Source organism: Desmodus rotundus, chromosome 13, assembly GCF_022682495.2.
Source record: "Desmodus rotundus isolate HL8 chromosome 13, HLdesRot8A.1, whole genome shotgun sequence".
NCBI lineage: Eukaryota > Metazoa > Chordata > Mammalia > Chiroptera > Phyllostomidae > Desmodus > Desmodus rotundus.
In genome coordinates, this window is record NC_071399.1 from 28,242,994 (window position 1) to 28,266,567 (window position 23,574).

General features: G+C 39.3%; 1 protein-coding gene across 1 annotated transcript in view; it reads right to left on the minus strand.

The window, feature by feature from the left end:
• Positions 1 to 4,840: 4,840 nt before the first annotated feature.
• Positions 4,841 to 23,574, minus strand: part of CUL4A (cullin 4A) — a 70,588-nt gene continuing 51,854 nt past the window's right edge. Inside the window, exons 12-20 of the mRNA XM_053916423.2 lie at positions 23,277 to 23,381; positions 22,849 to 22,959; positions 22,654 to 22,739; positions 22,108 to 22,215; positions 16,723 to 16,836; positions 10,486 to 10,591; positions 10,127 to 10,299; positions 8,047 to 8,199; positions 4,841 to 6,425 (exon numbers count right to left, since the gene is read on the minus strand). Coding sequence (XP_053772398.1) covers positions 6,330 to 6,425; positions 8,047 to 8,199; positions 10,127 to 10,299; positions 10,486 to 10,591; positions 16,723 to 16,836; positions 22,108 to 22,215; positions 22,654 to 22,739; positions 22,849 to 22,959; positions 23,277 to 23,381 — 1,052 coding nt within the window. The 3' untranslated portion in view covers positions 4,841 to 6,329. The remainder of the gene's footprint in view (positions 6,426 to 8,046; positions 8,200 to 10,126; positions 10,300 to 10,485; positions 10,592 to 16,722; positions 16,837 to 22,107; positions 22,216 to 22,653; positions 22,740 to 22,848; positions 22,960 to 23,276; positions 23,382 to 23,574) is intronic.

The window sequence follows — 23,574 nt, forward strand, 5'->3', positions numbered from 1 at the left end:
ATTACAATTATTGGCTTATTTATTTAGGAGTGAATTGCTTAATTTGAAGCATTTAGTTACTTACCAGTTACCAGAAAGATTTATTACATTTCCAACTTAATGTCCTGTAGTCGCAGTACTTTTCTTTATACTCTCAGTCCTTTTAAATATATCGAGACTTCTTTCATGCCACCATCTGCCTACACTGGTCAATGTTCCCATGCCCTGGGAAGAATGTTTTGCTCTTGTTGGGTTTAGGATTCTTTAATTATCAAGGTCAGATTGGTTGATAATGTTCACGACCTTCCCGATTTTCTATTAATATACTGAAAGAAGAGCGTTGAAATCTCCAAACGCAGTTATGGATTTTTCTGCTTCTCCTGTTGCTCTTTTCAGCTGTGTCATTTTGAGGTTCATGCATTTCAAGCTCTGAAACTAGAGGCTCTACATTTAGGGTTAAATCTGATGAGTGCTTCTTTTATCTTTATGAAATATCCTCTTTATCTCTGGAAATAATGCTTGTCCTGAAATCCACTTGATACTAGTGTTGCCACTCCAGCTTTCTTATTAGTTTCGTGGTAGATCTTCTTTCATCTTTTACTTTAACCCATCTGTTTTTATATTTAAATGCCTGTATTATAGATGATGTATACTTTGGTCTTAATTTTTATACAGTCTGAAAACCTTTACCTTTTATTTGGAGTCTTAGGTCATTTTATTTCTATTTTTTGTTCCCTTTTCCCATACTTTCCTGCTTGCCTTTGGACAGATTTCAGATTTACACCAAAGTTGTTTTTCCTAACCAAGAATTGCACTACATTATTGGTAATACGCATTAATAGCAATTCACCTTTTGTGGCATGTGGCACATGTTAAAAGTACCTTAGTATGCATTAAGAACAACCTCATGAGCTGACTAGCATTATTGTCTTCTTTTAAAAGATAAGAAAACCAAGTTTAGAGAATTTAAGTAGTTTTCTTAAGGGCACCAAGATAGTGACAGAACCAGGCTTTGACCCGTGGGCCATCTGACTTCAGAGCTCCAGCCCATAACCTTTTCTCTTTGCTGACTCAGTGCCTCAAAACTTGCTAGTTCTGTCACTGAGAAGCCAACGGGGAACAGTGTGTCCATTTACTTAGCAGTTGATTTTGACTCCCAGATCACTGATAATGGAAACTCTTAAAAATATCCTCAGCTTTTTATCCTGTTAACTTAACATTCCTCTACATTTGTACCTACCTTTACATAATGACCTCTTAGCAAGAACTCGCATGCACACACAAACACGCACAACTATACACATGCACACATACAAGCACATGCATGCACACACACACCCTGGGCTTTGAATCCACTCTATCCTGTCTTTGTAGAAACTTGACCCATCTGTTATTCCTCCTTTCCCCATGTTCAAATTCTTGCTTTCCCTTTCAGTCTGTAAACTTGCTCGTTTCATCATCCAAAAGAACCTCTGTCTCTGCCTCTGATTCGAGCCACTGCAAACTGCACCCCACTCAACCTGCTTCTACCCCACACTTAGACTGTAATGCCCCTAGCTGCCACAAAGACTGAATATATGTCTGTTCTCATTATATTCAAACTCCCCTCTTCCTTGATTTCACTCAAAGAATATATAACAGTGACTACATGTGGCCCACAAAGCATTTACAAAAAAAGGTTTACCACCCCTACCCTAGACATGAGGGAAGAACAAAGAACTTTAAAAATCTGAATTAGTGACCTCAGTTTCAAGATGTTGTAGCCGTTAAAAAATCTCTGCTATTAAAACTGAGTAATCAGAAAACAAATGATACTCTGATACAGAGGCCACTGCCAGGAAAACTAACCAGAAACAGAAATGGAACAGTGCACTGTGGGCGGGGACTGTTGGGTTGCATTGTAAGATCATCTGGCTTATTTCCTTAACAAAAATTCCTCTTAGTGAAAGTGAGAGGAAAAAAAAAATTCGAGGGGAAGATTCGATGTAGGAAGTAAGTGAGGAACATTTCCCACAACAGAAGGATGTCACAAGTCGTCTAAGGAAGGAGGTTCGCTGAGTCCTGGCAGGAAAAATGAAAATGGGCTCACATCTATATAGGTTCTTGTAAAATAGAAAAACACCGGAATAGATTTCAAAAGTTTCGTGAAAAAACCACGAGGCTAGTTACACAATGGCATCAGATGTTAGAGCTGCCATTATTAGATGACTATGGAGCGATGCCTTCAAAGTTCTGAGTAAAATGATTTTGAACTTAAAATCTATAAATAGCCACACTATTAAACATAAATGCAAAGTAAACCAGACAACCAGGGAACCATAAAGTTTGTCTTCCAGCATTCTCCTGAGAAAAGCAAGTCAGGAAAATGAGTGAAAGGGAGACTGGAGATCTGAGTGGTGGACCCAAACAGGGATGGATATGAAGGAAATTCCAGACCACAGCTATGCATACGGTTGAAAGTGAAAACAGTATCGGAGTTCTAAGGAACTGTCTCTAAGAGACTGGACTCAGGCAAATCAAGTAATGAGAAAGTTCATCTTAGTGGTAAGACAGGGTTGCACTGGTATTGCATCACATCTCACCCTTTGGGCTAGGCACTCCTTGCCTCTGGGGTGAAGTATCATGTCACAAATGCCACTTACAAGTTTCACCTTCTAGCTAAAACACATATGGTTTAATTGTTAAATATATAAACACAAAAGTAATCTGACGAGCTGTCAGAGTGGAAGAAGAGGGGGTAAAATCATGGGGAAAATATGGGCCCTCATTTCCTCATTTTTATAATATCCTTGAAAAACAGTAAATTTATGGATCAAAAAAAACAAGAGGTTCCAACATATTCCTTATAGTAATGGTAAATATAAAAGAACTACGAACGATACAATTGACTGGGAGCAGGGGAGGGGGAAGTGCAGTTCCTCTGGGTTGGCGGCTTCCTTCTTTTCTGGTGGGGGTACGATGCTGTGCGGTGTGCTAGATGCAGCCGTTTTGTTTTTCTTAACTTGTGATTGATTAATCTTACATCGTTTTGACCGAAATTCAAAAAGTACAGAAGGGTCTGCAATAAAAGTTTCCCTCTTACCTGTTCCTAGCCTTCCAGAACTCATTTTGCAGGGACAGCTATTATTAGTCTATTCTTTCCTGTCATTATTCCTATGTACATGTGTACTGGTATGTATACACATACATATACACACCATAACACTATTATACTTACTCTATACCGTTAAATAACAAAACTTGAGTGAATTTTAAAGACTGCCTTATTCAATGATTCACGAATCAGGCAGCATTCCATCTATCAGATAGAAAGGAGCTCTGAGGAGCTTTACAAAATGAAAGAGTTACAGGTAGAAGGCAGTGGGTCAAGAAGTTAAACTAGCAAAAAGCACATTGTTTGTGGCAAGGTCACAGAGGTCTATCAAGCAGATTACGGCACCAGGGCTCACCAGGTCATTCCTGATGACGGGTTGAAGATTCCATTCCTGGGAGGGGCTGAAACCAGCATTAAATTAGGTAATTTAATCTCATTCTGGTGATGTGCAGGCAGCATAGTGTTTCAGTTAAATCGTGTTAAATGTTTTTGAACGATATCTGACTATTCTTGCCTATTTGCTTTTCTGTTTTAACTTTAGGATCATCTTGTCTATTTGTGTTTTAAAGTAAGGGCCATTTGATGACATCTTAAGATGCTGCATAGATAAATGTATACATTTTATAAATGTATGCAAAAGCATTTTGAAATGATTTAGGAATATTCTTAAAAATATGCTGTTCATATACTGTAATTTTTGTTACTATTTATTTTTTCTTGCTATTGAAAAAATGGCCTTCCATTATATTTTGAGTTTTCTGTTAATTTTGTGTTCAATTAAAAACTTAGTTCTTTTTTTTCAGTCATAGCTTTTCTGTTGCTTTTCTTAGATTTTTCTGGGAATCATTTATCTGTAAATAAACTTCACCTCCTTTCCAATTTTATAGCTTTTTTCTGATCTAAGTGCCTTTTTTTTTTAAGCAACAGAAAATAACCAAATTTAATACATGCTTATATATGGGAATCCTACATACATAAGAGAGTCAGAGATAGAAGTTCGGGTGGTAGATTGTTCTGTGTGTCATTAAACCAGTCTCAGACTTGAGAAAAGTGCAGTTCAGGTAAAAGTTGTGTCTCATTTCAGGTAGCAGTGATGCAGGTGGGCTCCCAAAGTTAAGGCCTAGGGTGTGAGCAGTAAGAGGCATTTCTCGGTCTGTCTGCTTCTCCAGAGCCTCTGCTTGATCTGAGGAAGGACCGCTCAGCCCAAGGGTGTCACTTGGACTTGAATGGAACTGGAGCCTGTGGTACATCACCTGTGCTGTCCTCCCACTCAGATTCTCTCCCTCTAAGCTCCAGTGCCAGGGTGGCAGCTTGAAGGGCACCAGTGGTGTACTGGGAGAGGCTGAAGTGTCTGGCACTGGGGCAAACAGAGGACATTGCCTGTTTTCTGAGCCCTCCCCAGACAGAGCCACAGGGCTGGCAGGGTGGTGCCATATCTGAGACTCCAACCTTAGGGGCCTTTTCAATCATTTCCTCTACACTATTTGTTTTGCCACATTAACTTTTAACTATAATAAAACGTTAAATAATACTGATAATAGAATGGGTGGAAACAAACACAACAGGAGGTGCAGTATGTTGCTCTTAATCACCCTGAGGTCAAACCAGTCTGCCATGTTCCACTGAGCTGCGGTTTGTGAAAAAGGACTGGAAAGGATCCTTACCTGCGGGTGATGGGTGTTAGCCCCGCTTCTGGTTCTGTCTGTTGTACTAGTAATGAGTTTTAAGTTGCTAAAGAGAGGAATGTTGTTTGCATACCACAAAGTTTTATTAATGTAATCTTAAGGCCAATTAAACTAATTTTATTCAGAGTAAGTCTACATTAAATTACAATATTAATCTCTAGAGACAATGAAGTTAAAATATAAGAAGTAGAAATCTATTTGGTCTCTTACAGACCACATATTATAGAACTCAAAGGAAAATTTACAAATATAGAAATGATACTTGAAGAGGATTTTCATATGGAAACCCATGTCATATTTTAAATACGCATGTTTCAAGAAGGCAGAATCTTTGAATAATTTAGCACAAAATCAGATTTATATAAAGTTGGTATATTCCAGAAAATATTGCTTTAAACACTTATACCATGATCAAAATTCCTTTGGTAGATTTTAATCAAAATGAAACATGCTGTTATGTAAAATATAAAGTATTTTAAATGTTATCAGAAAAGTATCTTTGTTATCGTTAGCATACTAACACCATCTGCAGTTCAACCTCACCTACACATACACAACATGAAACCAGGTGCCAATGAAATCCTTTTAATCTTTTGACAAAATAACCTCTGCTTCACAATAAAGACTTTGAGTCTCCTATAAAACTTTTTACAGTGGTTATAGCAGAGAGAACAACGACCGTCCCTGCACGTGACTGTAAAAACAAAACCAAACTTTATTATAGCAATCATACAAATACTGCAATTAAAAAAAAATCAAACAGCAGTTACCCACATGAAAAAAAGAGGGACTGCTAGACTCAATCTTAGAATGGTAAACACAAACTATCCCCCCAAACCCTTAAACAGAAAATTCACAAATAATTCTGTGGAAATAAAGACGCTGATGGGTTCACTGCATCACACACATCAGGCCCGATGTCCTCTTGGCACATCAGAGATCTCACTGAGAAACCTCATTATCGAAAAATCAGTCATCGAAGTTTAAAACTTTTTGAAAATAAATGAAACTAACAGATCCCAGTATTTAGCTTGCATAATCAATAAGCCAGTTTTTAACACTGACTTTCTTCCTAATGTTCACCAATTAATGTTTCTTGTTTTTAATCTAAGTGTTCATCAACTAAAATAGCTTATCTTTAGGAACACTAAGTAATCTCTGTAGCTAAGAATGCAGCATAGAGGGTCTTTTAAATTGTGCATTCATGATCACACACGAAAACAAACCAAACTTTCAGGGTTTCTTTTTTTTGCCACAAGAACATCTTGCAAAGGAACCTCATTTAACTAAAATCTTCTCATCCAATCCCAATGTCATTCTGCACAGAGCAATGGAAACAATTTAAATGCTTAAAAGAACAAGAGGGAGAACTGGAGGGTGAAAAGATACATATGCCATTTGCAAATTCTTAAGCCTTGTGAAAGGTTATCCAAGAACCATCTCCTTTCCTTCTAATTCAAATTATCCGTGCTGGCTTAATCCCAGAAAGCCCTGAAAACAGCACAGAAGTGTTTCAATGCTTTGAAGATACATTCCAGTGTCTCACTGAAAGAAAACAGCTGGTCGACACATCAGGCCACATAGTGGTACTGATTTGGATTGTCTTTGTCTCTCTCCATATAGTCTCTGTCTATAAGAGATTCAATTCTCTTTTTCAAATCTCCAGGCTGAAAAAGAAAAACAAAACCCACAATTACAGTGGTATTAACTTTATAAACATAGGGGAATATAACATCATGCACAAAGTTTGTGATTATAATTATGTATATGCATTACACATATAATTATATAAATGTACATATTTATTTGTAGTTGTGAACTAATTACACAATGAATAGACTAAAACTCCCCACCTCAAAGACAATGTCAATGTTAACATTCTCTCTCGATCAAAGTGCTTCCATGTGAATAGACTGTCAAGAGCAGGGCTTCCTGTGGGAACTGTGAAACTTGTGAAATGTAAATACGTTATTTATGATCGCCAGTAAGTACATATGCATGGCAGGTCCTATCAGGTAGCAGGATTCTCATCTGTTGTTAAGGACATTTCTCCCTACCTTATTTTATTTACTCTAGAGGCTACATTTATATAAAATAATCACAGATTCTGAGTGTTCCTTTGCTATAAGTAGATAACTGAAATGCATGTCCACACCATGACATGTCTACTCAGGAGGCGTGCCCTTTGGCCGTGCTTCTAGGAAGCATGACTATGACGACAATTATGAGCAAGCTTTCCCCTGTATATTCTATCTTCCAAACAGCTTAACTCTCTATTCAGTGATAGGTCATACATTTTACAGTATGTGGCTGAAACCCAGTTACCTATCAAGGAGAACCAGGTGCTATGCCGGTATGCACACCTTCCTTGCTATTTAGTCTTAATTGCTGGGTCTCTCATCTGCAAAGGGGAAAACCAACACTCTCCCTGGCTCATGGTAGGGACGAATGGTGTAGGAAGCAGTGTTCCACGACTGCAGAGCACACGTTGCCTCTGGAGAGAACAGGAGCCGGGTACTTGCTGAGGTAGGATGGCACGCCCACCCACCCCTTCAGTGTGGAGACTCATTGGTCCACCTCGACTTGACTCCCTTGGTGAGAAGGGAGGGCCAGCAGCTCTTTTATCGAACTGGATAACACACAGGATACGTCCACCTCAAAAGCACATGAGGCAGGATTAGACACTGAAAGGCCAGGTATCACGAGAGTCCCACACTTTCTAGGTGGATATACACACTTTAAAGAGCTCTTCATAATGGTCCCCTTATCCTGTATTCCACACACAGCCAGGAGAGATCTCAGTTCTGGAAATACACACAGACTGAAAGGTTTTAGGGTAGGCTTTTTGCTCAACAGCAACGGGACATATTACTGAGGTAGAGAATGCTTTGTTGCTTATAAAATGCTGAGTAAATTAGTTGTTAGTATGATCTTAAAATCCTGTGATATAACCTGAACTGTTACAACTACTGAGAAAAAGAAGTGTCTATTTCTATGTAGTACTTACTCTCCTTTCCCTTCTTCAAAGTATTTAAGTACTTCCCTGCAAGTGGGAAATTTAGTTACCTATCATTCCCACAATGACGACAAAGAACATTTCAGATAAAGCTCCTACTATTATCACTTGCCAGGTTTTCTACACTTAGTATGTACACAAAGGTAGATTTCTGAAGCAAACGATCACTTATAATGTAGAACAAATGATATTCTGAAGGCAGTGAGACTCGAACAGGCTTTGTCAATGGTTAGCACAATACTACAGGTTTAATTAAGCTAGTATACATTTACCTTCACTGGAAATTTCAGCTGATTATACAATTCAGAAACTAGAAGATTATGACCAAGAGTCTTCCTCATCTTCATTATTCTGACGATCGCGGCGTCAATCTGATACTGTCTGTCCTGAAACACTCTCTCAGTGGTGCTGACTTGTTCTTCAACCTGAACAAAAAAGACAAAAAGTGAAGTATAAAGATCTATTTTGGTATCAATTATTTCATACTGTTGAGTTTGACTAGAAACTTTTGATGCAGAAAAAGGCCAAACTTTGGATGAATCCTCTTCTGCTATGCATTTTTATATGTTCTAATAAAACCTAGCTTCCCAACAACAGTATACCTTCAATACCAAATCTTGAAAAAAAATTATAAAGAGGCTGTAAACCCTGTATAATCCTGTGTTAAATCCAATAGCACAGTAACAAAAACAAAGTATTCTAGTCATCAGAATTTATTCTAGAAACGTTTAAGCTTTGCTTGGCATTGGGATCCTCCCAATATAACTGAGATCGCCACAATAATCTCAAGGTTAGATTATAATCATCTTGATAGGCATGATAAAATTGAAAATCTATTCTTGATTTAAAACAAACTTGAGCATATAGGAGTAATTAAAAAAAGAAGAAGAACCTGAACAGATAAAGAGCTATTATCAGAAGCAAAGAGCAAACATTGGTAACTTCACGTTAAAAAGCCACCTAATGGGGATCCGCAGACCACAGAGGGGTGGGGCAGAGGCAAGTCCGTGTCTGCGTATAAGGTGCGTTTCAGGAAGCGAGAATCCAAGCTTTCAACATATTTTCAAAGGGATCATAACCCCCCAAAAGTTACTGCTCCCTGTACTGCTGATAAAATAAGACTAAGACAAAAACAAAAAACAAAAAAAAACTGCATGAGTGTAAACAAAAGTGGTTTTATTTGGAGGAAAGAGATGACAGTCCCATTTTGGAATTATAACTTTCAAATTTTACACCTTTTAATCGCTCTTATTAAATTCCTAATAGTAAAAAGCATGGATCAAAAGACACGTCTATTTAAATCTTTAGCAGATATATGAGATTACACACTAAAAAAGGTGTACCAATCCAAACATCTTAAACATACCAACCCTGAATATGACAAACTTTTAAACATTTCCCAAATCGATAGATGAAAAATGGAATGTTACTTTAATTTGAATTGCGTAAGAATTACTGACCAGAGTGAACATATTATGTATTTATCGGTCTTTTATGTTTCTTTTTGTATAGTAAAATATATATTCTGACTGGGCTACATTAATACCTCTATGTAAGTGAAGCAATCACTGTCTAATGCTGGAAGTGAAGAAAATATTTGTGATTAGACCCATTAAAAGCTGCCCTTCTGTTGTCTGAATTGAACTCCTTCACCTCACTCATTTTCATGTACAAGCGGGCCAGCTGGACACCACAGTATGTAGGTGGGTGCCAGAGGTGCACCTGCCCACCTGGCCTGTACATTTGACGACAGCCCAGGGGTGCAAGAGCTTCTGCATGAGGAAATGGGCCTGCGGGCAGTGGGCCAGAACCTGCTCTGGACACAAACCCTGACATGCCAGTGGGTTCACAACGCCCACAACTCTTACCGCTCCCCCCCAGGACCCTGGCTGGGGCCAGGGCTGAGGGAATGTCTGAAACGTGCTGTGCAAAACCAGAAAGACCAGCCACTGGGTTTCGGAAGTGACACGCTCTCTCCACTAACAGAGTTTGATATAGGACTCTCTGACTCATCACACCATTTTCGTGAATATGAATAACTGTTATAAGCATTTCTTTCTGACTTTTGTTCCTTTTGCGAATATAAAGCTAACGAAAGCCACATTAAAATGAATACTCTGGGGGGGGGGCGGGGGGGGTGCAGGGCAGAGGGGAATAAAGGGAAAATGGGACAACTGTAATAGCATAATCAATAAAATATATTTAAAAAATGAGTACTCTTATAAACATCATATTCAAATTAGATACTTCAAAAATATGCTTAGAACTCTTACAGTCAAGACATTATAAAAACTAATGATTCCTTGATGAACAACCCACTCTATTAAGTAAAAAGAGAAAGTCTGTACGTACGGTTTCCTTCATCTGAATTTGATTGATCTTTATTCGAAACAACTTGTGCTTGAAATCTCCATTAAAAATGAATTTATCTCCGTCTTCTACCTCCTTTCCTTTGGGACTTTTAATCAAAACTCGTGCTTTGCCACAGGCCAGGGACTGTAATGTTCTTCGCAATTCACTGTCCTCTGAATGGGGAGAAAATGCAGGCACAGATTAGCATTGAAATGAATAAAGACACTCAACAAAAACGAAAGAAACCACACTGTCAAGAGCCACAAGCAGAGACAGAGTCTACATCTTCTCTTAAATGAATAAATGTTTTAAAAACAAGGGCACTCAGAAACCACACATTCTCAAGAGGGTTTTCATACCTATCCCAGTGGCCATTTTTATTTCTTCAAAGCTGAATTCATCCCCTTCGTTGAACATGAGAAGCACCAGAGTCTGGAAGAGGGACACCTGGAACTCTTTCTTTCCCTTAGAGAAAACAGACATACCATGTATGAAGCTACTCTGCAAAATCTTAAAAAATTTTAAGGCTTCTTTTGGCTCTCAAACTTTGGAGAATGTGATGTAAGAGATTATTAATTAGCCACCAAGTAAGAAGAAATTACGTTACCAATTATATGAGAATAAAATGATGTGGTTATTGCAGTTAAAAATTCTTCTCTCGAATTATTTTTTAAAGTAGTAAAAAAAGTTCTTTAGCAAATTGTATTGAACAAGAAGGGGATAACGATTAACTTGAAGTCAGACGTTGCCGACACAAATCCAACAGCACCCTTGTAAGTTTTTAGCCCGCTGAGGTCCTCGTAACGATGGGGGGCATGCCACTGGAGTGGGCGGGCAGAGAATGAGAATGTCCAGTGACAAAACCTGTATGGACAGAGAAGCTAGCAAAAGATCAGCCAACATCGTTGTTAAAGGAATGAGTAATGGAATAAGCACATAAATGATCACAAACTGTCGGCCTCACTTCTCTTCCTATGTGCCTGTGATGTACGTGACTAATGTAATCCAGCTTTGCACCTCACACGCGTCCCCACCTCTATTCAGAGTCCCCACTTCACAGGCTTTCAACACGCAATGAGTTCTGAGTGGGTGACAGAGCATCCTGTGCGAGTGCTTTATCCTCAGGCCTAGCCATGGAAGGCGAGAACTGCAGTCGTGACCACGCTGCAGAGGTGCAGTTCCGAAGCTGCCACTACGGGGAACGTCACTAGACACTAAAGACTAGCAGGTGTGGTTTTATGTATATAACCCTGCACAATAACATACAATGCAACATGCATGCATAATGTATATGTAATTACACACATATATATATGTAGTTGACCCTTGATCAATACAGGTTTGAACTGTGTCCACTTATACTTTACTTTTATTGAATTTATTACGGTGACAGGTCAATAAAATTATATCAGTTTCAGGTGTACAATTCTATATCACATCATGTGTACACTGTATGGTGTGTTCATCCCCCAAGTCAAATCTCCTTCCATCACCATTTATCCGTTTACCCTCTTCTACCTCTCCCCAACCCTCTCTCCCTACGGTAATCACTATACTGTTGTGTCTATGAATATTTTGTTTGTTTGCTAAATTCCTTCACCTTTTTCACCCAGCTTCCCAACACCCCTCCCCTCTTGAGAGCTGCCAGTCTGTTCTCTGTGTCTATGAGTCTGTTTCTATTTTGTGGGTTTATTTTCTTTATTAGATTCCACATATGCGTGAAATCCTATGTGGCATTTGTCTCTCACTGGCTTATTTCCTTTAGCACAATGTTCTCCAGGTCTTTCTGTGCTGTTGCAAAGGGTAAGACTTTTCTTTCTCATGGATGAGTAGTATTCCATTGTGTAAATGCACCACAGCTTTTTTATCTACTCATCCTCTGATGGACACTTGGGCTGCTCCCAAAGCTTGACTATTGTAAATAATACTGGAATGAACATAGGGGTGTATATATATTATTTGAAATTAGTGTTTTGGGTTTCTTTGGATATATTCCCCAGAAGTGGAATCACTGGCTCATAAGGCAGTCAGTTCTATTTTTCAGTTTTTGAGGTAACTCCCCACGCGGTTAGCAACAGTGGCCGCACCAGTCTGCATTCCCACCAACAGTGCCTGAGGGATCCCTTTTCTCCACTGCCTCAGCCAACACTTGCTGTTTGTTGACTGATGACAGCCATTCAAACAGGTGTGAAGTGACATCTCATTGTGGTTTTATCAATAATTTGCATTCTCCAATGATCTAATGACGTTGAGCAACTTCTCACCTGTCTGTTGGCCATCAGTATATCCTCTTCAGAGAAGTGGACATTTTTTAGTTGGATTTTTTTTTTGGTGTCAGGTTTTATAAGTTCTTTATAAATTTTGGATATTAACCCTTATCAGATGTATCATTGGCTAATATGTTCCCCCATTCATTGGGTGCTTTTTTCATTTTTGTTGATGGTTTCCTTTTCTGTGCAAAAGTTTTTTTAGTTTGATGTAGTCCCATTTGTTTGTTTTCTCTTTTGTTTCCCTGTCTGAGCAGATATATCAGAAGAAAATATTGCTACCAGAAATGCCTGAAATTTTACTGCCTATGTTTTCTTCTAGGATTTTTATGGTTTTGAGTCTTACATTTAAGTCTTTAATCCATTTTGAGTTTACTCTTGTGTATGGTTTAAGAATTTGTCTAGTTTCATTTTTTTTACCCAAATCTGCCCAATATTCCCATTATCATTTGTTGAATAGAGTAGCATTACCCCATTGTACGTTCTTGCCTCCTGTGTCAAATATTGACTATAAAGGTGTGGGTTTCCTTCTGGGCTCTCTGTTCTGTCCCACTGATCTACGTGTCTGTTTATGCCAGCACCATGCTGTTTTGATTACTATGGCCTTGTAGTATCATTTTATATCAGGTAGCGTGATTCCTCTGACTTTGTTCTTCTTTCTAAAGATTTCTGTGGCAATTCTGGGTCTTCTGTGGTTCCATATAAATTTTTGGAATATTTGTTCTAGTTCTGTGAAATATACCATTGATATCTTGATAGGAATTGTGTTGAATCTATGGACATTTTAATGATGTTAATTCTTCCTAAGCATGAACACAGTATATGCTTCCATTTATTTGTATCTTCTTCAATTTCTTTCTCCAGTGTCTTGTAATTTTCTGAGTACAGGTCTTTTACTCCTTGGCTACATTTATTCCTAGGTATTTTATTTTACCTTTTTGATGCACTTTTGAATGGGATTGTTTTCTTAGTTCATTACTGATGTATATAAATGCAACTGATTTCTGGATACTTATTTTGTATCCTATTTTACTGAATTCATTTATCAGTTCTTAGTAATTTTTTTTGTGGAATCTTTAGGAATTTCCCTAAATAATATCATGTCTCGGCCATTATACATTTAAAAAATTAATTAATTAATTAATTTTTAGAAAGAGGGGAAGGGAAGGAGAAAGAAAGGGAGAGAAACATCAATGTGTGGTTACCTCTTATGCACCCCCTACTGAGGACCTGGCCTGCCACCGTAGGCATGTGCCCTGACTGGGAATCAAGCAGGAGACCCTTTGGTTCACAGGCCAACACCTAATCCACTGATCTATACCAGCCAAGGCCCATTATACTTAAAAAAAAAAAAAAAAAAAAAGATTTATTTTTTAGAGAGAGGAAGGGAGGGAGAAAGAGAGCGAGGGAAATATCGATGTGTGAGAGAAACATCGAATTGGTTGCCTCTCACACACACTCAACTGGGGACCTGACCCGCAACCCAGGCACATGCCCCGACTGGGAATCAAACTGGCGACCTTTTGGTTTGCAGGCCAGTGCTCAATCCATTGAGCCACACCAACCAGGGCAGGGCAATACTTTTTTAAAAATAAAAACCACATGTAAGTGGACTCGTACAGTTCAAACCCAAGTTGTTCAAAGGTCAACTCTATAAATTATAGTGTATGGAGTATGTATTATGATACTTACCAAAATAGGAATTTTGTAATCTTTTTGCTTAGTGTAATTTTACTTATAAAATTAAATTCGAACATGAAGGGACTGTTTTGTGACATGCTTCTTTCATTTAGTGATACATTATATGCATTTCCCCTCTTAAGTGATCACTTTTAATAATATCACTGCAACAGATATTTTTATTTATTAACCTGAGAAAAGGTCTTATTAATATGAATTCCCAGAACTGGAACTACTACAACAAAGCATGTGACTTGAGAAGTTTTGAGATCTGCGTTGTCAAACGGCCCTTTATAAAGTTCACGCTCTCCCTCCAGCAGTGGGCAAGAGGCAAGAGTTGCTCTTTTAGTTTTGGACCTCATCAATTTCATAGTCCAAAAGTGGCATTTTATTGCATTTTAAGTTGCAACCCTTTGATTGACAGAGAAGTGGAACACATTTTCATGGATATCGATTTTTTTTTTTTTTAAATGTAATATTGAGGGATTTTATTTTATTTTATTTTTTTGGATCGGATACAAATTTATTATTTTTTTTTAATATATTTATTGATTATGCTATTACAGTTGTCCCATTTCCCCCCCCACTCCACTCCATCCTGCCCACCCCCGTCTCTCCCACATTCCCCCCCTATAGTTCATGTCCATAGGTCATACTTATAAGTTCTTTGGCTTCTACATTTCCTACACTATTTTTACCCTCCCCCTGTCTATTTTCCACCTATCATCTATGCTACTTATTCTCTGTACCTTTCCCCCTCTCTCCCCCTCCCACTCCCTTAATGACAACCCTCATGTTCTAGTTGTTTGCCTAGTTTGCTCTCGTTTTTCTTTTATGTGTGGCCATTAATAACTGTGAGTTTGCTGTCATTTTTACTGTTCCAATTTTTGATCTTCTTTCTCTTAGGTAACTCCCTTTAACATTTCATATAATAAGGGCTTGGTGATGATGAGCTTCTTTAACTTGACCTTATCTGAGAAGCACTTTATCTTCCCTTCCATTCTAAGTGATAGCTTTGCTGGATACAGTAATCTTGGATGTAGGTCCTTGCGTTTAATCTTGGGTAATGTAATTATGATGTGCCTTGGTGTGTTCCTCCTTGGGTCCAGCTTCTTTGGGACTCTCTGAGCTTCCTGGACTTCCCGGAAGTCTATTTCCTTTGCCAGATTAGGGAAGTTCTCCTTCATTATTTGTTCAAATAAGTTTTCAATTTTTTGTTCTTCCTCTTCTCCTTCTGGCACCCCTATAATTCGGATGTTGGAACGTTTCAAGGCGTCCGGGAGGTTCCTAAGCCTCTCCTCATTTTTCCAAGTTCTTGTTTCTTCATTCTTTTCTGCTTGGATGTTTGTTTCTTCCTTCTGGTCCACACCATTGATTTGAGTCCCAGTTTCCTTCTCATCACTATTGGTTCCCTGTACATTTTCCTTCGTTTCTCTTAGCATAGGCTTCATTTTTTCATCTGTTTTTCGAATAGATTCAACCAAGTCTGTGAGCATATTGATAACCAGTGCTTTGAACTGTGCATCCGATAGGTTGGCTATCTCTTCGTCGCTTAGTTGTATTTTTTCTGGAGCTTTGAAGTGTTCTGTCATTTGGGCCATTTTTTTTTTTTTTTTTTTTTGTCTTGGCACGTCTGTTACTTTAAGGGGCGGAGCCTTAGGTGTTCACCAGGGCGGGGTAACACTGGTCGCTGAGCTGTGACGCTGTACGAGGGGGAGGGGCCCAGTGGGAGCAATGGCGCCAGCCTCACTCTCCTCCGGATTTCAATCTTTCACTCCAATACCCACAATCAAACTGGGCCACTCTGGTGCTGGTTCCCGAGTAAGTTGGCCTGTGCACACTCTAGGCCCCTGTGGGTCTCTCCAACAACCTCTTCTGTGAGGCTGGGAGTCTCTCCTGCTGCCGCCCCAACCCCCAGGGGCGCTTTCAATCAGAGGTTTGAGGCTTTATTTCCCGGAGCTGGAGCCCTGGGTTGCACAGTCTGCTTTGCTGCCCACCGTTGGTCAGGTTTATCTGTGGGCGAATTTGGTGCCGCGCGGGGTGCTACCCCGCTGCTCTGCCTGCCCCACTCTCCGCCACTCTGAGTCCGGCCCTCTCGGTTTATCTGCGCAGATGTGGGGCCGCAGGGTCTGCTAGTGCTCGGACTGCCTGCGCCATTTGTCCCACACTCCGCCAATCTCAGTCCCGCCACAGCCGCGCGAGTCCTCTCCACCCCGGTGCCCGTCTCCGCCCCTCCTACCAGTCTGGATGAATGGTTATTTTCTATTTTCTTGGTGTTGGTCCCCCTTGTTGTTCGATTCTCTGTCAGTTCTGGTTGTGCGAGGAGGCGCAGTGTGTCTACCTACGCCGCCATCTTGGTTCTCTCCCATGGATATCGATTTTTTAATCTTGCTTTTGCAAGTTGCCTCTCCACATCCTTTGCTCTTTTTTCAGTTAGGTAAATAAATGGCTTTTCTATTCTTGTTGATTTCTTATTGATTGGGATATTAATCATTCAGCTGTTTAATTTTATTGACCTACAAAGCCAGTGTTGAGTTATACTGAATAATCTTTTCCTTTCTTTGCTACCAAGTTCAATCACGATTTTAAAAATTCTATTAACATACTTACAAAAATAAAAAATAAATGTCCAACAGACAATGCACTTACTTCCTTAAACTCTGCTTTTAAAACAGCATGTCCCAACGTAGTTTGCCATTGAAGTTTTCGACCACTGTGCTTTCCGAGATAAAATGTTTTAAATACTTCCTGAAGTTTAATCATCTGTAAAGCATAGGACAATGATTTATTTATGCTAAACACCATTAATTGTGCTAATCATTCAATTTATAGTATTTTCACAATTTTTCACAGCTGAATAGAAGGTCAGTTCTGACACTTTTTTTTCTGGCTTCTATTACCTGTGAAACTGTCCACCACTGTAGGACACTGGGGCTGCCCCTCACACCATGCAATAATACTTCCACTGGTGTTTAATGTACAAACAGGTTGCATTCCGCAGTATCCACACCCCACACCCAGGCTTCCCTGGCCAGTGGCGTATGTAATGAAGACAAGAGCAGCCGTCCCATGACAGATGCTGTCTGAAGGCACAGGTGTACCCTGCCAGGTCTTAGCTTGAGGTCTGACTCCTGTCATGCACAGGAAGCATCACATAAGCTAGCCATTATTTTCATCGTTACTTTCTTAGAAGATTTCTTACACCTTCCAAACTTTGTCATTTTTAAAAGATTTTATTTATTGCCCTGGCTAGTGTAAGCTCAATGGATTGAGTGTGGGCCTGCAAACCAAAGGGTCACTGGTTTGATTCCCAGTCAGGGCATATGCCTGGGTTATGGGGCAGGTCCCCAGCAGGGGGCATGTGAGATGAAACCACACATGAATGTTTCTCTCCCTCTCTTCCTCTCTCCCTTCTCCCCTCTCTAAAAATAAATGAGAGGGAGAGAAACACTGATATGAAAGAGAAACATTGATCAGTTGCTTCTTGCACAGCCCCAACTGGAGACTGAACCTGCTACCTAGGCATGTGCCCTGACCGAGAATTTAACCGGTTACCTTTTGGTTCTTGGGTAGATGCCCAACACACTAACTCACGCAGGTCAGGGCTCTGCCAGTTTATTGCTGTCATCTCACTTTTACATTCCCAAGCTCTTCCTTCTTCTCCAGGTGTCCCCTCCTTTCCCATTCCTATATCTGTTCTTATTTATGGATGAACTCTTACTTCTTGAAATTCAAGACTGAATTTCTGTACATGTGTTCATATGCACTACACCTGTTCCATTAACTTCCTTTGCTCATTATTTTCTTTAGTTCCCGTCATATGTGCTTCACTCTGCACCCAGGGTCACCAGTGGTTTATGCTGCCAAATCTAATGGCTCTCCTCAGGCTTCATCTTGTGAGATGATTGATCCCTCTCAACAGCTTCCCACACAGCAGCCTGCTCCCACCCTCCTGCCCTCATCACTTGAACTTCCTGTCTCTATGTTTTGAGTTCATACCTTCTGAGTCTTTGGTTTGTCTTCCCACCCATCCCACACATGCCAGCATTTCCAGGAACCTGTACCCCTCCCATTTTATACTCTGGTCATTCCCTTGTCAGTAAACCCAGCCACTTGCAAGTTCTTCCTAAGAGTGAAATTCTTCCATGGCTTTCCTTTGGAACTTGTGACCTCACTGGCAAGTCCTATGCCTCCCTCCCCCGACTCTCCATAGTTCCTTTCTCCATTTCAGTGAGCACAACTGTCTCATCCTCCCGCAGGCTTTCTCACATGTTTCCTCTACCAGATCCGGGAACTCACTTCCCTAAAAATATCTACTCATTTTCTCAGAACTGTTTCCTCAGAGAAGCCTTCTCTAACCACTCTTAGCTCTGATAGCATTTATAGCAATTTGTGAGTATCTTCTTTGGACAGAGAGCTGAAAGGGCAGGACCAGGTCTAGGATTTTCACTCAGGTACACTGCACAGTACCAGCAGGTGCCACACGAATACTTAATTCCTGCTGTTCCTGGGCCTGACGTGCCCGTTCAGTGAGCGCAGGGCCTCTGTGCTTCTGTCAAAGTGGTGCCCTCTGCCAGAAATGCCTGTCAGCCTCGCATCTACTTAGCAACTCCTCTTCATGCTTCAAAACTCAGCTCAACAGTCACGATTCAACAACGTCAAATCCCAGGCACGGTATCACTTAATTTCTAAGTATTTTAGTATATATGTAAAAGATAAGAACTCTTTTTAGGAAACCTATCTACTGTACCATATCACACCTAAAAATTAAAACTCAACAATGTGATAAAACTCTTAATGCATACATTTCCTCAAAACTATTTCTTTGACATTAATTCCTTATGTGGTAATAATAATAATAACTATAATAAGGTAGCAGCAACTAACAGTGGGTGCTTACTATGTGCTTGTTACCATTCCAGGCTCAAAATGGATTAAATACCTAAATGTAAGAATTAAAACTAAAACTATGAGAAAACAGGGGTAAATTTTCATGACCTTGGATTTGGCAGTAGTTTTTTTTTTAATTATGACACCAAAAGTATAAGTAACAACAGAAATAATAGATTAGTTGGACTTTATCTAAGTTAAAATCATCTGTGTAAAGGACACTATCAAGCAAATAACAAGACAACTCACAGAATGGGAGAAGATTATTTGCAAATCACATAACTGATAAGGACCTACTACACAGAATATATAAAGAACCCTTACATTTCAACAACAGAAAGAGAGACAACACAATTAACTACAGGCAAAAGGTTTAAATAGATTTCTTTAAAGATCTGCGAGTGGCCAGGAAGCACATGAAAAGATGCTCAACATCTTTAGTTACTAAGGAAAAGCATATCAAATCGAAATGGGCTCACACTCACTAACATGGCTATCGTCAATGAACTACAGATGTAGAGAAAACGGAACCCCTGTGTGTTGCTGATGGTAATGTAAAATGGGGCAGCTACTGTGAAAAACTGTTACAGTTGTTACAGAAGTTAAATGGAATTACCACATGGCCCAGAAATGCCACTTCTGGGAATATACCCAAGGAACTGACAACAGCTATTCAAACAAAAATTGCACACTACATTATTCTCAGTAGCCAAAAGTGGAAACGACCCACATGTCTGTTAATGGATGAATGGATAAACAAAGTGTGGCGTATGTGGAAACAGTGGAAAATTACTGAGCCTTAAAAAGGAAGCCTTGAGAAAGGAAGCACTGACACATACTAGAACGCGAATGAACCTTGAAAACACACTAAGTTAAAGAAGTCAGACATGTAAGGCTACATGTTATCTGATTTCATTTATATGAAATGTCCAGCAAAGGCAAATTCATAGAGAGTGGATTAGTGGTTGCCAGGGGCTGGGGCAATGTGTGTATCGTGGGGGTGGAGTGGGAGTGATTGCTTAATGGGTCCAGGGTTTCTGTTTGGGATGATGGAAAAGTTTTGAGCATCAAATAACTAAGATTCCATGAGTTCATACTCATAAAGACAAGCGAAATACATAATGGGATAGAAGGGAAAGCTCTTAAGAGTAAAATGCTGATTTTCTAAATATAGAGAAATGATGAAGCTAAAAAAAAAAAATCAGTGTTCATCAAGGTAAAAATGGACCCAGGGAGGAATCAAGCAAGTGAGAATCTGATTGGGGAAACAAGAGGCTTACATAGTCTAAAATATCTCCCCACAAATTCCTTAGTAATTACAAAAGGAAAAATACCAATAGTAGAGCGGAGAAACCAGGTAACATCACCAATGGGGGCAAATGAATATCGTGTGTGCCTTTGGACATGATACTGAGAAGAAATGACACCTCCCGTGTGGGATTCTGGCTAGTCACACATGACCTGATTCTAATCAAACAAACCCAAACTGAGAGACAATCTAGGAAAACTGGTCTGTATTTCAAAAACATGTTAGTGTCATGAAAGGAAAAGAAAGGTTACGTAGCTGTTACAGATGAAAGGACAGGACTAAATGGAATGTGGGGCCCTGGACTGGATCTGGTACCAAGAAAAAATGCTAAAAGACATAGTTTGGACAACTGACAAAAACAGAATATGGCTGTATACTACATGAAAGTATTACAGCAATATTAACTATATGAATTTCACAACATGCTCTGATTATGTTTTTGGGAAATTCCCACTAAAATATGAAGCCTATTCTGCAATCTACTCTCAAATGGACCAGGAAAAAAATGGCATATATATAGGGAGAGAAACATAATGATGAAGCATACATGGAAATGCTAAAAAAAAAAAAAGGTGAATTGTACTGAAAATTATTTGAACTATTCTTGCTAATTTCCTGTAAGTCTGAACTATTTTAAAATAAAATAAGAAGTGAATAAACTTGCAATGCCATGAGAGGCATGCCCAGGGTGGAGTCTGTACCCAGCAGAGGTGAAGTGGGGTAAGGAGGTGAGGGAGGGTTTTCTGGTGAAGGTGACTGAGGAGATAAGTCTTAACAAGCTTCGAATGCTGGGGAGAGATAAGGTGTGGAGGTTTTCTGGAGAAGGAGGCTCCATTTAGAGGGTTATACACGGAGACCTGAGAAGATGAGAGAAATGGGTGGGTTTGGGGCCTACAACTAGTTTATAATAGAGGGAGCATAACATCCATTGGGCGAGTGGGCCATAAAGAGAGGTTTCACATCTCAGAGAAGAACTGATTAAGGTGCTATCACCACTCCCCACAGGATGGAGAGGTTCAGGGAGGGCGGGAGGTAGATGGTGATGACAGAAATCTGGGTTGTTGAGTCTGAGAGCCAGCATGGGCCGAGTTCACAGAGAGGGTGTGGAATGAGAAGGGAGAAGAGGGGTGATTCCAGAGAATGTTAGCATTTAGGATTTGGTGGAGGGACGAGAGAAGAAAACAAAAAACCAACCAGTGGGTTCAGAAACAAACATAAAAATCAAGAAAAGATACTGTCTTGGACCTGGGAAAAACAGCTTCAAGAGGGACTATTTCTGATCCAGGCTCCCAGCCCTTTCTGGAAGGCCCTCATCCTTGCTCATCTTTAATTCTCACATTCCACACTGGAAGTAGCTCTTTTCCGTATCACCTGGTATTGTAATTAATGGTGCTTGTGCTGTTTCTCCCACTGGATTTTAAGTTCCTGAGCCCTGACTTCTCCCTTATATCTGAACATCCCTGAGTACCCAAAGTCATAGCTGACCTATAATAAGCCCTCAGTAGTACCATTTACAAGACTTTGGCATTGTCTGTAATGGAAGGAAATAACTTGACAAGCAACATCTATTAAAACAAGTGCTGTGCTGATGCCTTCTTGATGGTCAGTCCATGGCCTTGGGTGAGCCAGGAACAGTGGACAGACAAAAGCAATCAAACAATCACTTTGATTTTTGTTTGAGTGTGTGATTTCAAAAACACCTTTCGTTAAATAGTTTTTGAAAGAGAACATGTCTGTGCATGGTATGGGTAGGATAAAAGAAGAAGTAAGTCTTTAATGTTTTGGCAGCACTGATATATTAAAAATAAAAGACAAACAGTCTTTAAAACACTTACTTCTGGAGTTAAATGTACTTCCATAGGTGTGTATGTTGGCCAGTATCCCATTGTAAGTATATTTACTGTCAGATCTATAGAGCCTGGGTCACTTTGATTCTGCATATACTAAAGGCACAGAAAATGAAGATAAAATAATTAGTTTAGAATGTCATAAAAAAGAACTATAAAAAGAGGTGGGATTTTCCAAATACAGTTTAACGTTGTTTGCATTTATTTTAGTCCCGAGGACATATTCCACTGAAGCCACATAATGTGCTCCAGAGTCACTGGCAATATTTGCTTCTTCTTTGGTTATGTCACCAACATAAGATACCATTAAACTCATTTAAATCAAAGTTTTACTGTACATTTTTAGGGATTATGTTTTCTTTTTCATTTTTAATTTAGGTTATTTGAATACGTGAGACATCAACAGTGTAATTTTTAAGGGTGAGGATTTTACGTATTTATGTAATTATTTACATACTTTATACAATCATTTCATATTAATTTAAAGTGGGATACTTCCTACAAAGCTATTTTACTTGAAAAAACAGAACTTGCCTGCTTGAAATGAACCATGATGTCCTTGGAGAGCTCCATGTCCTTGAACATGCCTTCCAGTTTGCTGGTGAAAGCAGCGCCACACTCTGGGACACAAGCGAAGGGTCGGTGAAAAACACCAGGAGCAACACGCTGTTTAGTGCAATAAATCCCCAGCACAGAGGTAGGACAGAACCCTGGGTTCCACATGCTTACCATGCTTAAGTTTTGACAGCATAGATTTTTCAGCATCCACTGAAGCACTTTTTCCAACAAGGAGTCTTTTTGCCAAATCTTTTTTATAAAATGCTTCAAAGACATCTTTACCTATTTATAATCAAATGAAAATAACACATTAGACAGTTAATACACAAATATTCACTTTAACTGCTGAAAAACCCTAAGAAGTGTTCATTCTGATACAAGGCAGCTCTAATTTCACCGAATCCTTGCGTTAAATTTCCGCAAAGAAATACTTTCAATTTAATCAGGGGGTGGCCATCCCTCTAGTTCCTGTATTAATATGAAAGTAGAAATGTTTGTCAATTTTTCTCAAGAAAAGATATGGTCTAAATATATCTGTATTTTGATTATGTAGCATTTTCTATCAGCCCAATGTTAATAAAAATAACAGAATTTCTCACCATGAATAAACCTGAATATTATCATGATTTTGTCAAGGATCCTCTCCAGCTCTTCATCTGTTGCTTCTTTATTACCCGCTCTCAATTTTGAATCAACATGCTTTGCTGTGAAATCAAGAGTTTAAGTTGTTTGAAAAATAAGCATTTGTTACATAATACATTTTCAAACTCAAAAAAAAGAACATTTTTAATTTCTACAAGCAAAAACTGGACAATAACACCTTGGAGCCTTTCCAAAATGACAATTATTATATGATAAAAAGGCAAATATCTGATTGTCTAAGATATGTCCTTTCAA